General features: G+C 37.6%; 4 protein-coding genes across 6 annotated transcripts; 2 read left to right on the plus strand and 2 right to left on the minus strand.

Moving 5' to 3' along the window:
• Positions 1 to 169: 169 nt before the first annotated feature.
• Positions 170 to 1,124, minus strand: LOC126803086 (heavy metal-associated isoprenylated plant protein 31). 2 transcript variants are annotated; one of them, XM_050530839.1, is made up of 3 exons: positions 1,078 to 1,124; positions 773 to 851; positions 170 to 654 (listed from the first exon to the last, which is right to left on the minus strand). In XM_050530839.1, exons 2-3 carry the CDS (start codon positions 849 to 851, stop codon positions 326 to 328), a joined length of 408 nt encoding a protein of 135 aa, XP_050386796.1. In that variant the 5' UTR covers positions 1,078 to 1,124; the 3' UTR covers positions 170 to 325. The 2 variants fall into 2 exon arrangements, with proteins under 2 accessions (XP_050386796.1, XP_050386795.1); XM_050530838.1 differs by having other exon boundaries at positions 965 to 1,112.
• A 2,386-nt stretch (positions 1,125 to 3,510) lies between these two features.
• On the plus strand, positions 3,511 to 6,003 carry LOC126803839 (uncharacterized). Its single transcript, XM_050531566.1, has 6 exons — positions 3,511 to 3,606; positions 4,093 to 4,694; positions 4,854 to 5,046; positions 5,171 to 5,235; positions 5,335 to 5,545; positions 5,641 to 6,003. The coding sequence occupies exons 1-6, from the start codon at positions 3,511 to 3,513 to the stop codon at positions 6,001 to 6,003; spliced, it is 1,530 nt and encodes a 509-aa protein (XP_050387523.1).
• A 1,111-nt stretch (positions 6,004 to 7,114) lies between these two features.
• On the plus strand, positions 7,115 to 10,603 carry LOC126801914 (uncharacterized). Of its 2 annotated transcripts, none has more exons than XM_050529406.1 (6): positions 7,115 to 7,655; positions 8,581 to 9,179; positions 9,346 to 9,538; positions 9,656 to 9,720; positions 9,814 to 10,024; positions 10,099 to 10,603. In XM_050529406.1, exons 1-6 carry the CDS (start codon positions 7,491 to 7,493, stop codon positions 10,459 to 10,461), a joined length of 1,596 nt encoding a protein of 531 aa, XP_050385363.1. In that variant the 5' UTR covers positions 7,115 to 7,490; the 3' UTR covers positions 10,462 to 10,603. The 2 variants fall into 2 exon arrangements, with proteins under 2 accessions (XP_050385363.1, XP_050385362.1); XM_050529405.1 differs by having other exon boundaries at positions 8,578 to 9,179; positions 10,099 to 10,602.
• A 136-nt stretch (positions 10,604 to 10,739) lies between these two features.
• LOC126803840 (uncharacterized) lies at positions 10,740 to 13,992 on the minus strand. Its single transcript, XM_050531567.1, has 7 exons — positions 13,681 to 13,992; positions 13,350 to 13,491; positions 12,519 to 12,610; positions 12,287 to 12,389; positions 11,932 to 12,128; positions 10,987 to 11,258; positions 10,740 to 10,890 (listed from the first exon to the last, which is right to left on the minus strand). Exons 1-7 carry the CDS (start codon positions 13,978 to 13,980, stop codon positions 10,740 to 10,742), a joined length of 1,257 nt encoding a protein of 418 aa, XP_050387524.1. The 5' UTR covers positions 13,981 to 13,992.
• Between the last annotated feature and the right edge of the window lie 1,736 nt (positions 13,993 to 15,728).

The raw sequence follows: 15,728 nt of genomic DNA on the forward strand, positions 1-15,728 counted from the left end.
TCACCTGGTCACTAATGAGACCAAAATCACCAGATCGATCACCTTTTGGATTAAAAAAAATCATCTTTCAATGTAAATCCAACTGATTTAAAGGTGGTTAAGATGAGTTATATGTAAAATTAGGACGCCCAAATGTGACGTGAAGCCAGAAATGCTAGATCAACAAAATGCAAAACTTGATCGATCTTGAACAATAGTGTAGAAGATGAACTTCTCAAACAATTGAAAGCTTAATACACAACATGGAAAAGAAGCCGAAAGCTTGGATGACAAACCAAAGAACACAAAATCCAAATTGATTATTGCGGAAAAAAAATTAGGAAGGTCACATAATAGTGCAAGCATGTGGATTGTCATCACTAAAGAGTGAAGCGACGGCCTCATCGGATGCCACGGCGACGGAATAAGCTGTCGGAGTGTGGAAAAAGGTGTGTACACCATTGGTGGTTTCGTTTCTGTAGGTGTCATAGTAATGGTTCTTAATGTACGTAGGGTACTTGTAAAATGAGGCATAATGTGAGTAACCGGGAAATGGCCATGGCTCTATTGCTTTTCCAGCTCGTTTAATCGCCTTTAGCACTTTCCTTTCCTCCAATGCATACCCTCTCACGCTTATTTTCTGGATCTCCATCTCTATTTCCACTACTTCAACTCCTGCATGTATACACAAAAATAATCATTTCCACTAAGCATGTTGAGAAATATTGCAGTTCGATCATTGAAACTTGAAGAATTAATTAGTCGAAATGATCGAACAGAGATGTAGATGTACCTTTGAGCTTGAATAGAGCTTTCTTTAACTTGGAAGCACATCCCTCACAGTCGAGATTTGGAACTCTCACCTCCACCATCTGCAGAAATCACGCACATCAGTAAAAACCCTAGCATCTTAATAAAGTACTGCATTCAGTACATAATTAATTATGTGTTTCACTAAAAGAGGGAGAGAGAAGAAGAAACTTACAGACATGTTTATATGCAGATTAAAATTTCAAACCTAAACTAAGCAGAATACAGAGAAACGGTACGTGCTTATGAAATGGAAAATAAGCTAGTGAGTTAAGGAAATGAGAGAACCAGTAGGAGTATTATATATAGGAGCTAGAGAGCTCAGAAAGAGAAAGAGGTTCTTTGATTTTGAAATCTGAGAGAGGCTTCACATCACGCGTGGATTCACTGGATTGTGCTCAACACCCAAAGCTAATCCTCTTAATCCTTCTGCTTCACTTTAGCCTATGCCCTACTGTGCTATATATTTTCCATTGCCAGTATCACACCGTCTTGAAAAATGTAAGGCAAAAATGCTAATTTGTACTCTAAATTTGGCCATAATTATCAGTTTGCATTCCGAATTTACATTTAAGTCAATTTATCTCTCAAACTTGGTAAAAAATGCCGATTTGCACATTATCTGTTAAATTTAATATTTTCCATCAATTTTTAAGTTACATGTCATGCATTTTAGGGGCAGTATTGTCATTATATATTTATTCATATTTAATAATGAAATAAATTAATAAAATTACTTAAGAGAAACACTTGCTACTATGTTTTTTTATTTTTTTTTTTAAACATGTTATTGATTTATATATTTATTATTTTACGTGATCTGTTATGTTAAAAGATATTAGAAAAATATAAATAAATACATATAACAATAAAAATGAATGTGTACATATATATATATATATACACACAACACACTATATTTGAATAAGTGTGTATGTTGAATATATAATTCGAAATATGGTTAAGTATGTAGAAAAAAGATGTAATAAATAATTTGATTAAAAATAATCCTCCTTTTAAAGAATATTTTTATTTATTTTTAAGAAAAATATAAATAGAATATGACAATATTACCCCTCATGTGCATGACATGTGACACAAAATTAGATATAAATGGTTAAATTTAACGGATGAGGTGCAAATCGGTAATTTTTAACAAATTTAAAATGTAAATTAACTTAAATGCAAATTAGGGGTGTAAATTGACAATTTCAGCCAAATTTAGATTGTATTTTAGTAATTTTGCGAAAATGAAATGATGAATGTCACTCACTCTCACCTTACAAAGCAGTAAAACCATATTGACATGTAGGGCAGGAGCTTGTGATTAATAATACTTATTAACCAGGAGGTCCAACAAGCATGGTAGCATGCATAGTACGTAATTCTTGTTAATTAGTTTAGCAACACAGTAAACCTGGTCCGGGGGATAAAAACTTGTTATTATGAGTGTCTCTTTATCAAAAGAGAGCAAGGCTTTTACTTGTGAGTTATACACATCAAGGTCTCCAGAATTGGCTGTGGATTCTCTGAAGTTGATCAGTGGCTTTTGTTGTTCTGTCTCCAAGGTTTGAAAAGAGCTGCATCAGCTTTATCACACTCTGAAAAGAGTTGCAGGACATTACAGGAGCTACTGGTTATACTATCATACTGATCGAGAATCTGTATGCTTTGTTTCTTTATTTTCCTTTTCTTTTTTTAAGAAAAAGGAAATATATGTTTCTTTATTTTCCCTTTGGACACAACTTTACTGAATCTCAGTATCCACAGCTTTAAAATAGAAAGTTACCAAAAAAAAAAGCTTTTAAATAGGCGGGAGAATGAATAACTGGATATTAGTTGAAAAAAATATAGCGTATTAGATAATTTCAATACTCAAAAACATTAAAAAACTTGTATAATAAGACGGATATATAATAAATTAACAACTATCTATTACAGATTACATGAGGTTAGTATTTTCTTATCTCTTGTGTCTATTCAAAACCAATGAAAGGGTTTTAACTTTGCTTATTTCCTTGGCATAGCAAACATTTTCATAATTTGTAACGCCTTATTTGGAAGCATAATGATCCTTTGCAAGTTCCAACTTTAAGTACCCTGTTGTTTCAAAAATCATTGCAAAATGCCTTTAATCCAATTAGGAATTGGTTTACAATAAGAAAAACCTAAAAGTGCCAGTATCCAAAGCCACAGAACTAAGATTCTTAGAACGTGCAGAACCAAGTTCATGTTCTTGTCCATACAAACTATTATACTAAATGCCATTTGTATTTAAAAAAAAACCTATTTTTGGCTAATTGTAACTTCACTTCCATCTTTCTCTCGGTTCCTAGCTACTAGTTCCTTTTGGATCTAACATTTGTCGGAGATCTCCGACCTCTTTGTTTTCTACTTATGGTCATTTTCTAATTAAGAGAAGCTCTCTCCTTATGAAACTTGTTCATCTCAAATATTCAATCTTTATCATAAACACCAAAGGATATGAATCTTTACGAGCTCCAAATAGAACGTAGGCTCAGCCAGCCAAAAATGAAACAAACCCATGTCAGGAAACAAGGATTTCCAGATACCCATCAGTTCCTGAAATCCATGGAAGATGGTTTGTGAATGCTAGAAAGGGCAAAGAATGAATTGAAATGAATGCTGCAGAGGCACGAGAAACATCAGAAGGTGTCATTTTTCTGAGTCCATTGGTCGTGTTCCTCCGCCCATTGATATATGGAGTGTCCTGCGAGATCTTCTTCGGCCGCGTTTGCCTCCCTCCTTCTCTTCTTCGTCGGCGCGTTCGTATTTACGCGCCTCCTCCTCAACTCCGTAAGTTTCAATCACTCTCCGAGATCAGTGCTGCCGTTCTCCGGTAATGCTTTTTGATGGATTTTCCAACGTCGTATATACTTGTTATATTTTACATGTATGCTCCAACCTACGCATGTACAATTTAAATATGTTAACGTCATAACGAGCACTGAACATTAACATACACAAACATATTTCTCTGATGCTTATGTTAAATGTTGTAAACCTTAACAAAAACTAAAATGGATGGAACTGCTCTGAAAACTTTTGCGATACACCATAAAAAAACCCCTAGTTAAATAAACTGTCTTTAGGTCAGTTACATTATACATAATGTTTGTAGAGTAAAAGTGCATTTCTACACTATTACTCCACATACATTATGTAGACTAATATTGTAGAAATGCACTTGGTTTCTTATGTTATGCTTTCCTAGTTGCTATGGGGATCATGTTGATCATGTTACTAAAATGTTATTGAAATGTACTCTTGTGCTTTTTGTAGGAGACACAGACTCTAGTTGGTAACTCTGCGCAAGATCCAATAGTAACTACCACAGCATCCCAATTATACCCTCAGAAAACCCCAGTTCTTCCCAAAACACCCCCAAAGCCACTAGATATCCCACTCGACTGCATTGCCTACAACTTCACCGGAACCTGCCCCTCAAACTACCCTACCACCTCTTCACGAGACCAAGATCCTAACCGTCAATCCCCTCCCACGTGTCCTGAGTACTTCCGTTGGATACACGAGGACCTGAAGCCGTGGGCCCACACTGGGATATCAAGGGACACGTTTGAGCAGGCGAACCGTACGGCGGCGTTCAAGCTGGTCATCGTTAACGGCAAGGCGTACATGCAGAGATACGTTAAGGCGTTTCAAAGCAGAGATACTTTTACGTTGTGGGGGATCCTACAGTTACTGCGTAGATACCCAGGGAAAGTTCCTGACTTGGAGCTCATGTTTGACTGTGTTGATTGGCCGGTCATTTCTTCAAGCTCCTATTCCGGTCCCAATTCTACTGCCCCGCCACCGTTGTTTCGTTACTGTGGGGATAACAACACACTCGACATCGTCTTTCCCGACTGGTCTTTTTGGGGATGGTAAGTATTCTCAACTACATCTTTCAATTACTACAATGTTTCATTAGTTCAATGTTACCATTTCGAATTGATAATGTAGTAACATAACATGTACTGTGATAGTTGTGTGACTATGCATGTTAGGAGTAATGCTAATGACTTGGCTTGATGTATGTGTAGGCCTGAAATTAATATAGCTCCATGGGAGGACTTGTTGAAGCAACTAGAGGAAGGTAACAGTCGAAGTAGATGGGTGGACAGACAACCTTATGCTTATTGGAAAGGCAATCCGGAGGTCGCTGAAACAAGGCAGGACCTCATTAAGTGTAATGTTTCCGAGGAACACGAATGGAATGCTAGAGTTTATGCTCAGGCATGCAAGACTCAAGCTCTTACTCTTTTAACTGTTCCATCTGTACCTCTGCTCTGGTTTGTACACATTTTAAGCACAATATGGATTGTGGAAGCTTGACAATGATCTTGAAAATCGACTGCAGAATTGGACTAAAGAAGAAAAGGACGGGTTCAAGAAATCGGATTTGGCAAGCCAATGCATTCATAGGTACAAAAGTCCCACAATACATTCCAGTGATCATTTGCTTTTTTCCACACTTGAAGAAGTAACTTGGTTTGTTCTTCGCACAAATAATACTAATTGCAGGTATAAGATCTATATAGAAGGGTCTGCTTGGTCTGTGAGTAACAAATACATTCTTGCTTGTGATTCCGTTACCTTACTAGTAACGCCCCGATACTACGACTTCTTCATGAGAGGTTTAATGCCCGTTCACCACTACTGGCCCATCAAGGCTGATGACAAGTGCAGATCTATCAAGTATGCAGTAGACTGGGGAAACAGCCACCATGATAAGGCAAGTGTTGGCTTTGAGGTTCTTGTGAATAGTGAACTCTAATTCAGTATTCCTGAATGCTCATTTTCTCATACTGCATTGCTTGGATTCTTCAGGCACAAGCCATAGGAAAGGCAGCAAGTAATCTAATTCAAGAGGATTTGAAGATGGACTATGTATATGACTACATGTTTCATCTTCTAAGAGAATATGCAAAGCTCTTGCAATTCAAGCCCACGATACCTCCAGAAGCTATTGAACTTTGCTCGGAGACAATGGCGTGCCAAGCAGAAGGACTAGAGAAGAAGTTTATGATGGAATCCCTGGTGAAGGGTCCTGCGGTCACTGACCCATGTACCATGCCTCCTCCATATGATCCTCCATCTCTTTTTTCAATACTTCGGAAACAATCAAATATACTTAAACGGGTAGAAAAATTGGAGAAGAGTTACTGGGAACATCAAAACAAGCAATCATAGAAAAGTTTCTATACTTCTAAACATCAATGTATACATGTGTTATTCTGAGTTGTAAACTTGTAATTAGCATGAAAGATTTCCACGAGATGAGAAAAACAAATTTAGTTAATCAGGATATGAGATGTAAAAGTAGACCTCTAACCTTTTGAAAAATGATTACTTATTTGCTTCCAAGTTCCAACTTTAGTTACATCAAATTTTTGCAGTATAATCATTGGAAAAAAGGCTTACCATTTTTGCATCATAAAAGTATAATGACATTATCAGTACTCTTTTACAATAACAGGTTCTTCTACTCCAACTTTTCATCAAACCAAATGGGTGGTTTTCTTTTCAAAACTCTATATTTCTCTTAATTATGTAACATTTACATTAATTTATAATGCAACTGTTAGAGCATCTCCGGTATTGAGTTATTTTTGACAACTCAGCCCGATGGTTTAGCTATTTCCACGTGAATTTGCCTGTAATTGACAGATGGAGAAATTATTATATATAACCGTCATATATCTCACGTGGCGTACCCCCTTAATGTTATGATATATTTTTTACTATGATTATTTCTGATTAGTTTTTATATGTAAATAAACTTTTAACATTTTCACTGTATGCATGTTAATTATACTATAATGTAATATAATAATACAATGTAGTGTGACGGGTACATAAAATAATTACTTCTAAGAGTGTCAAATGTAATTGAGCACGTCGACCATCGGGTAGCTTCCAAACCCTGCTAGCTTCCAAACCCTCCCTGTAACTTTTCATGTCGACGAATCTTTTACGGATCAGTTTGCCACGTGGCATATGAGAGGCTCAATTTCTGGCATACATGTCGTACTTCTGCTTCTGTATAAAGATGTCAGTTTCAAAACAAAATTTGTCCACTCCAAAATGAAAACCTAAAACGAAATTGTAAACAAAACAGAGCAAATACTGGAGAGATATGATATAAACTAGTGGAGAAATGAGGGCTACATTGCCACGAGATTGAACATTTCAAAAAGTCTACTTTGGAGTAATACCTACTTATGTTTTGCTTATAATTTGTGTACTGTTAAATCACACTATAGTTCCCTTTTAGGCTTTTAGGCTTTCACTCCCCTCTCTCTCTCTCGGTTCCTCCTGGTTCTCGATCTGTTTTGGATCCAACTTTTCTCTAAAATTTCCGACCTTTCTCTTTCTCTCTTTGTTTTCTACCTTATGGTCATTTTCTAATTTGGCAAACCCTCTCTTCCTGATCTGGATTCATATCTCAAAGATTCCATCTTTTATTACAAACACCAAAGGTAGAAATTAACTTTATGAGCTCCAAACAGAATTAATGTAGCCTCAACCAGCCAAAACTGAATCAAACCCATTTCAAGAAACAGCCATTTCCAGGTACCCAGTTCCTGATATCTATGGAATTTGGTCTCTGAAGGCTGCAAATGTCAGAGCAACAATAGAACCGGCAAAGAGTGAGCTGAAATGAATGCTGCAGAGGCATGAGAGACAGCAGAAGGTGGGGGCTTAATAGTCATTTGTCGGAGTCCATCTCGTTCCTGCGCACACTTATGAAGTCTCCTGCGATCTCTTCCTTGGCCGCGTTGGTTTTCTTCCTCCTCTTCTTCATCGGCGCGTTTGTCTGCACGCGCCTCCTCAACTCCACTGTAAGATTCTACCACTTCCCGACAGGCCGACACTACTACTACTACTACTGTTCTTTTTCTAGTTTTTACCGTCTTAGTTTCCGGTGACGAAGTTTAGAAAATAATAAACGACATCTGTCCTAATGGTATCTTAGACGTCGTAGGCACGTTGTCAGGACTCAGGAACTTAGGGACGTAATACGTGCTTTCACCGTAGTTATGGGACACGCGGCCTGCGGTAGAGACTCCGCAGCCCTAGGGTAGTATATACGCTGTAGAATTGTATATGTTAAGGAACCATATACCACCCCTATACGCATTTATCTTTTTCATGTTTACCATGTGTCCTTAAAATACTAGTTACCTTAAGTTAAAGCCTCATACCTACAAATGGAAGACTTCTGATCAGCTGGTTGAAATCGCGTGTAACTGATATTAAGTAGTGAAAATACACATAACTTTATTTTTGGTGATGAAAATACACATAACTTGTGGTAATCAACTAAATGAAAATTTAGAAGGAAACGTGTATGCTCCAATTCACACCTACAAACTTTTCTTAAAAGCGTCGACTACTATAACAGTTGCTGAGATCGATTAAATTGCTTTGTAGGCTTTGTCACCTTTGTGACTATAGAATTGATAGTTAAGTAATTAGCCATCTGTCTCTCTATGTCAATGGCATGAATAAGAGTGACATGATAGAAATACATTTGATGAACTAGGAAACTATTTACTATTGCAATAGTCAATAGATGTGTATTTACTATTGTAATAGTCGTATTTACTATTGCAATAGTCAATAGATGTGGTATATGCTATGACAACTATGTGCTTCCTAGTTCCTACGGGAACATAGTAAACTTTCATTTTTACCTTCTTTTTTTTGTGTGCAATTTATTTGGACCATCATTGAAATGTACTTATGTGCTTTGTGTTGTAGCAGACAGAGACCGTACTTGGTAGCTCAGCCCAAGATTCAATACTAAATACGCGGGTATCCCAATTATACCCTCCACAAAGCCCTGTTCTACCCTTAAAGCCCCCAAAAATACTCGAAATCCCACTCAACTGCACTGCTTTCGACCACACCGGAACCTGCCCCTCAAACTACCCCACCACCTCCTCCCCTGACCGAGATCCCAACCGTCCACCCCCGCCCACGTGTCCAGATTACTTCCGTTGGATTCACGAGGACCTCAGGCCATGGGCCCACACGGGGATCACAAGGGAGACTTTTCAGAAGGCGAGGCGTACGGCGAATTTTAAGCTGGTGATTAAAAACGGCAAGGCGTATATGGAGAGATACCGCAAGTCGTTTCAGAGCCGAGACACTTTTACGCTGTGGGGGATCCTACAGTTGCTGCGTAGGTACCCAGGGAAAGTGCCTGATCTAGAGCTCATGTTTGACTGCGTTGACTGGCCGGTTATTTTATCCAAGTTCTTTACCGGGCCCAATTCCTCTGCCCCGCCACCGGTGTTTCGTTACTGCGGGGATGACAGCTCGCTTGATATAGTCTTCCCTGATTGGTCCTTTTGGGGATGGTAAGATTTATTTACCTTTTACATTTGATGAATTTCTTGATGTTTTAATGATCGGAATTGACAGTCTAATAACATAACATGTACAGTAGTGATGGTGTGGCGATGTAAGTAAGTTGTATGAACATTTTGGTAGTAATGGTGATGACTTGGCTTGGTGTTTGTGTAGGCCTGAAATTAATATAGCTCCGTGGGAGAACTTGTTGAAGCAGCTAGAGGAAGGGAACGGGAGGAGTAGATGGGTGGACAGAGAGCCTTATGCTTATTGGAAGGGGAATCCGACCGTTGCGGAAACAAGGCAAGACCTACTGAAATGTAATGTTTCCGAGGAGCAGGATTGGAATGCTCGCGTTTATGCTCAGGCAAGAGAAAAGACATTGCACTTTTAACTGTTCTATGTTGTACCTCTCATCTGCATTGGCAATAATGAAGTTGTATACAATGTGGAAGCTGACAATGGAATTGAACATTGTCTGCAGGATTGGTCACGTGAATCAAAGGAAGGGTTCAAGCAATCGGATTTGGCGAGCCAATGTATTCATAGGTACATAAATCCCAGAATACAATTCAGTGTTTATTCTTGTTATGTTCCAAACATGTGGGAGTAACTTTGTTTGTTCTATGGTACTAATCGTAGGTATAAGATCTATATAGAAGGGTCTGCTTGGTCTGTGAGTAACAAGTACATTCTTGCTTGTGATTCCGTTACCTTAATAGTCAAGCCCCGATACTATGACTTCTTCACGAGAGAATTGATGCCGGTGCACCACTACTGGCCCATCAAGGATGATGACAAGTGCAGGTCTATTAAGTACGCTGTAGATTGGGGAAACAGCCACAAGCAAAAGGCAAGTGTACTTAACTAATTATCATTCATGGATGTTCATTATCTCATACTGCATTCCTTTTCGTGGTTTTTTAGGCACAAGCCATAGGAAAGGCAGCAAGGAACCTAATTCAAGATGATTTGAAGATGGACTATGTATATGACTACATGTTCCATCTTTTAAGCGAATATTCAAAGCTTTTACAATTCAAGCCCACCATACCTGGAAAAGCTGTTGAACTCTGCTCAGAGGCAATGGCATGCCAAGCACAAGGATTAGAGAAGAAGTTTATGATGGAATCACTGGTGAAGGGTCCTGCAGTCACTAGCCCATGTACCATGCCTCCACCATATGACCCTCCATCTCATTTTTCAGTGCTTAGGAGAAAATCAAATTCTATACGACAGGTAGAAACATGGGAGAAGAGCTACTGGGAAAATCAAAATAATCAAACATAGAAAGGTTTCTATACTTCTAGACATCTATGTATACAGAACCACGAGTTATTCTGACTTGTAATCAGCAGAAATATTTTCCACTAGATATATGCATTGCAATTTGATTGCAGTTGTGCTTTAGAGAAAGAAGTTTTCAAATTGATAAAAGCATTCATAATATTACATTAAGCTACATCATTAGTATATATGCAACCCACATAAACAAATATATAGAAGATGAAAAGAAATCAACTGATAAATTTTGATCGTTAAGGAGATTAGGATGGATAAGTTGCTGCTTAAAGAGCTCGAGATTTAATAATGTCAAAGCTCAATTCACTTGGATCAGTTGCTTGCAACTCAACTTGAATGCCATCCAATTCTCTCTTGATTCTCTCTTTGGAGCTAGCATACACCATCTTCATTCTCACCTTTGATATATCAGGCGACCTATAATTTTTGAGAATGAAATAGATCAAGCTTCATTGCATATGTAGGACTTATTATCAACCCAAACAAGTAAAATTGACCAACTGATATGTTTACCATGCAATGAAGTATATCTTGCTCTTCTGGCAATTTTCAACGGTGGTGAAATCAAGATCAAACACAGCGTAGCGGCATTCATCCGCTGGCAGTGATGCTGTGAAATCATCGTAAGTTTCATCTGGCTCTCCAAGTTTCTCTACAACCACTTCTTGCTTGTCAATCTTGAATATAATGAAACGATGGTTTCTCTTGGCTTTTAGCTCCAAGAACTTCTGCTTGCACTCATCATTCACGTCCAGGCCAGACACAGAAAAGCCAGACGACGAAGCCTAGGTACCCCAACATTCGGTTTTAAGCAAACAAGAGAAACAAAACAAAAACATTTCTATCACATAACCATAAAAATATATAATTTGCTCAAAGCATGCATGCACCTTTGCCATGTTCAATTGTTCATTCACTGGTGTATAGTTGTTAGAGAAGAAACTGATAATAAGAAAGTTCAGACGTACCATTTTGTCGTCGGAAAGAGAAAGGAAGTATTATGTGAAATGAAGAAGAAGAAGAAGAAGAAAGAGAAAGATGGGAGTATAGCAGAGGGAGAGATCCTTATTTTGGGGAGGCAAGAGGGATGAGAAATATGCGGGAAAGAAGAGAAATTTAAGGAGAAACAAGGGTTGAGAATTCTCTAAGCTTTTACGGCTGATCATGTCCACAACTCCAATGTGATCTAAATTAAAGGTTTAAGAGAATACACAAGTAAAAAATATAGAGAAAACGAGCGAGCACAATGTTCTAATCATGAGGGCAAAGAAAAGGCAACACCAAAAATACATAATGGTAGAAATCAGAATGTGAACATTACATTAAGAATCTTCTTAGGACCATTGAAGATAACATTACATTAAGACAAAAAACTAAGCTCTGGCATAATAGTTTCCACTATGGCAAAATCGTGGATGGCGTAAGAAGGCAGAGAAATGGATATGAAATGAAACATTATCCAACAAAATTTACTACTTTTGGACCCTGTTTCTTCTTTGATTTTACATTACTCTCTTGTGGAAGAGAAACAGAACCAACTACAACAGCAGGCTCGTCTTTTGTTTTGGCAACAATCTTCTCACCTATGAAACTGAAATCATCCTCCAGATCATCTCCACTCGTAAATTTGGTAAGCTTTCCTCTTGGTTCATTCCCTGCAAATAACAACAAAACGAGGAGAACCAAACTTAGAGGAATGCCAACTCACTTAACTGATAAGAGCACCTTTTACAAACCAACTGAAATAATGAGTCGTAACCTTATGATAAACAAATTGAGATAAATGAGTGCTACACATTATCATGTTACTTACATTTGGGTTTAGAAATGCCAGCACCCATTGAATTTCTGCTGTCCTTGTTAGGACAGTCTCGTGCCAAATGTGTTACACCTCCACATATTTTACAAGAACCACCCTAAGAAACAAAATAGCACATGCATGAGATCAATATCTTCTATATCCTAAAAGCTTATTCTCAGTTAAGTTTGAGAATATAGTATCCATGACATTATAAATTGAAAATCACACATGTAAGTCATTTTACCTTCGGATAAATCCCATGAGAGTTTTTAGGACAGTCCTTGCTCAGGTGGCCAGTCTCATTACAGACAAAGCACTTGGCAAATTTTGTTCCTCCTGCAGTACCAGATGAACAAGTATGAAAAACATAACAATGAAATAAACATTATTGCAAGAACATCGCCAGATTGACAGAAGCGCATGTGTGATCAGATCACCCTCAGGTTAGCTCAATTTCAATTCATTAGTTCAGAGCTAAGATAACAAGCATTAAACAAACCCCTGGTTGAGCATGTAGTTAATGATAGTAAGTACCATATACAGGTTATAAATCAAATTATATAACCAGTCACTTGAAAATCACCAAACATATATCTCTTTATGATTATTTGAGTCATAAGTACTAACCAGTAGAATTAAGAATACATACTCAGATATCAAGGGTGAAGCAGAGGGGGAAAACAATCTCCTAAATTTGTGATTTCTGTAATATACATTTCAAGATATAACAATATGAATTCAAAACCTCCTAGATAGTAAGTAGGCGAGTTCAGTTTCTTATAGAAGTTCCTTTCAAACCCCAAAATTCACTTCATCGCATATACCTAGAATAACTTACCAATAGTAAAGCCAATTCCGCCAGAGAGGATTAGACAATTCAGTAAAGGCATACCATTTCAATTCAATAATGTAGCCTTCTAAGCACCAAATGCACCCTATTCATGACGAACTATAATCAGTTCATCAGAGATCTCCAACATCACTACCTAAACACACTAAATCCTAACCTCCTGAGACATTAATCGCAAACATCACCTGAGTTCGAAACTGTAATCTAACAGCAAGACTAACTTACCATCTTGAAGAGGCAAGGAGCATCTAGAAAGCGAATGCCCAGTTTCCCCACAATTATAACACAACTTGGCCTCCATATCATTCTCATTCTTCTTTTGACAATTCTTCAGACTATGTCCCCGTTGTCGACAAAACAAGCATATCTGCAAAGCATCAGATAAACACAGACCTATCAAACTCAAGTTATTACATTACTAAATCCTATACACACATTTATAATCCATATTTCCTTCTACCAATCTTTATCTTCTCCATCATTCATACACAACCCACATAAACCCAGATAGAGAAAACTGAAACTAAACCAGAACTGGGTACAAGAATCACTATACCTTGTGCCTATCCCACTCAGCTTTCTCAGGACAAAGCTTGGCAATATGGTCAGTGCCTTTACAAATGAAGCAGCTATCTCCGGGCTTCATACCCGGGACTCTAAGCGGGTGTTTACTCCGAGACTTCTTGGCGGCTCCATTGGGTGCTCCAGAGTCTGATCTCTTGCGCTTGAAACTGGGTTTCTTTACCTTCTTCTTCTTGTTTGGGTCTTTTGGGGGAGTTGGCTCTGGGGTTTTAACCAGCTCTGGGTGCTCTGCTCTGAATCTCTTGCGAGCTTCTCTCTGTCTTTTGTTCGCCATGTTTTGCAGACAGGAGGATGTGAGAGTTTGAGTTGAGAGGGTTTTGAGGGTTCAAGAAGTTGGGCGATCAGCTGCGGTGAGGAACACTGTAGTTTACTTGGGTGAAATTAACATTTGGATTCTAAGCCGTATTTTCATTTAATCTCATCCGTTGAATGACAATCAACGGCTATTATATTACCAACGAATACTGAGCATGTAAAAGTCTAATTCCCGGGCGACAAAATGTTACCCCTCACAATCTGTCCACCTTCATTTCTTTTTGAGTTTTCAGTAACACTTGTGAGGAAAAATAAGTAAATAACTGTCAAAATAGTTTCTAAGCCTGTCTTAGTGTATCTCAATTTTGCTCCTCCAGAGTCAAATAATTCCACTAGAGCATCTTACATAAGCATCTAATGTTAAATCTCTCATTACATTTTCTTAAGGCGGACAAAATGTATGGCTGGGCATATATCGGTTCGGTTCAGTTCGGTTCGGTTTTTTATACAAATTGAAACCGAACCATTTTAATCGGTTTTTTAAAAACTCAAACTATTTACCGAATCGAATTAATCTGAACTGAAACAATCGGTTTAACTGAAATTCAGTTCGGTTTCGATTTGATTTCGGTTCACACCTCGTATGTAATTTTTTTAATTTTTCAAGAGGTGAGACTCGAACTTATACCCAAAGATGATGTCACATATCACAACATCACACACACTTCTCATTAATAACTATGTAAAGATTATATTTTTCTCATTTGATAGATATTTTCAATAAAACATCAAAATGTCAATGTTGAGATTCAAACTTCTGACCTATAATATAACAACCATGCGCTATACCAACTGCACTAAACAACCTTTGATGTTATGTTATGTTATTTTTTGTACTAATACCATTATTTATTATTTTTTAAATCATTAAATTAAATTCGGTCGGTTCGGTTTTAAATCGGTTGGTTTAATCACGTAAATCATTTTCAAACCGTTTAAACCGATTTCGGTTATCCGAATCATATTTTCAGTCCGGTTCGGTCGGTTTTACTTGTTTAATTCGGTTTATGCCCACCTCTAACAAAATGTTAGCCCTCACATTATCTATGAGCATCTGAAAGCCTTTATTTAATATATATATATATATATATATATATATATATATATGTATGTGTGTATATAATCTGAAACTATAGCCTCTGTATCATGTTGCAAGGTCCCGCCTTGATGACAAAATGTTATCCCTCACACTTTGTCCACATTAATTTCTTTTTACACTAATGTGGTCAATAACAGTTATGTCTGTTTAAACGATTTGTTAGCTCTTTGTGTGTTCCAATTATATTGTGGACTCCATAGTCAAATAATTCCATCAGATGCATAAGCAACAATAATATAAGATGTTATATCTTTCATTACCTTTTCTTAAGGCAACAAAATATCACATGACATATTGTGGACACATGTGAAAGGCTGAAATGAGCTAGGGGTGAAGACGTTTCCAATTTTGAAGCCTTGTAAATAAAATTAATGCCTTTCTTAAGGCGGAAAAAATGTTACCCGTCACATTTTGTCCACACGAGAAAGACTGAATGAGCTATATATGCATTTCTCACCTCATCTGACACCTCCCTCCCCACCAGAACAAGGTCAAAATACCCGATGACACTTCTCCAAATTCAATTTGCTTGCAATGCCCGCAACCCAAAAGCGTAAGCTTATGGCACCCTTACATGTCAGACCTTTGCTTCACTTTGGCCAATCAAT

This window comes from Argentina anserina, chromosome 7 (genome assembly GCF_933775445.1).
Source record: "Argentina anserina chromosome 7, drPotAnse1.1, whole genome shotgun sequence".
Taxonomy (NCBI): domain Eukaryota; kingdom Viridiplantae; phylum Streptophyta; class Magnoliopsida; order Rosales; family Rosaceae; genus Argentina; species Argentina anserina.

Excerpts from the sequence above, each read along its gene's own strand:
- LOC126803086 (XM_050530838.1), bottom strand. Across the intron at positions 655-772 it reads AGCTCTATTCAAGCTCAAAG|GAGTTGAAGTAGTGGAAATA; the intron begins GTACATCTACAT and ends GTATACATGCAG.
- LOC126803839 (XM_050531566.1), top strand. The coding sequence starts at position 3,511 with ATGGAGTGTCCTGCGAGATCTTCTTCGGCCGCGTTTGCCTCCCTCCTT. Across the intron at positions 4,695-4,853 it reads GACTGGTCTTTTTGGGGATG|GCCTGAAATTAATATAGCTC; the intron begins GTAAGTATTCTC and ends ATGTATGTGTAG. Across the intron at positions 5,236-5,334 it reads GCAAGCCAATGCATTCATAG|GTATAAGATCTATATAGAAG; the intron begins GTACAAAAGTCC and ends TACTAATTGCAG.
- LOC126801914 (XM_050529405.1), top strand. The coding sequence starts at position 7,491 with ATGAGAGACAGCAGAAGGTGGGGGCTTAATAGTCATTTGTCGGAGTCC. Across the intron at positions 7,656-8,577 it reads CGCGCCTCCTCAACTCCACT|CAGACAGAGACCGTACTTGG; the intron begins GTAAGATTCTAC and ends TTTGTGTTGTAG. Across the intron at positions 10,025-10,098 it reads GAAACAGCCACAAGCAAAAG|GCACAAGCCATAGGAAAGGC; the intron begins GCAAGTGTACTT and ends GTGGTTTTTTAG.
- LOC126803840 (XM_050531567.1), bottom strand. The coding sequence starts at position 13,980 with ATGGCGAACAAAAGACAGAGAGAAGCTCGCAAGAGATTCAGAGCAGAG. Across the intron at positions 12,611-13,349 it reads CTCCTTGCCTCTTCAAGATG|GAGGAACAAAATTTGCCAAG; the intron begins GTAAGTTAGTCT and ends CTGGTACTGCAG. Across the intron at positions 10,891-10,986 it reads AAGATATACTTCATTGCATG|GTCGCCTGATATATCAAAGG; the intron begins GTAAACATATCA and ends CAAAAATTATAG.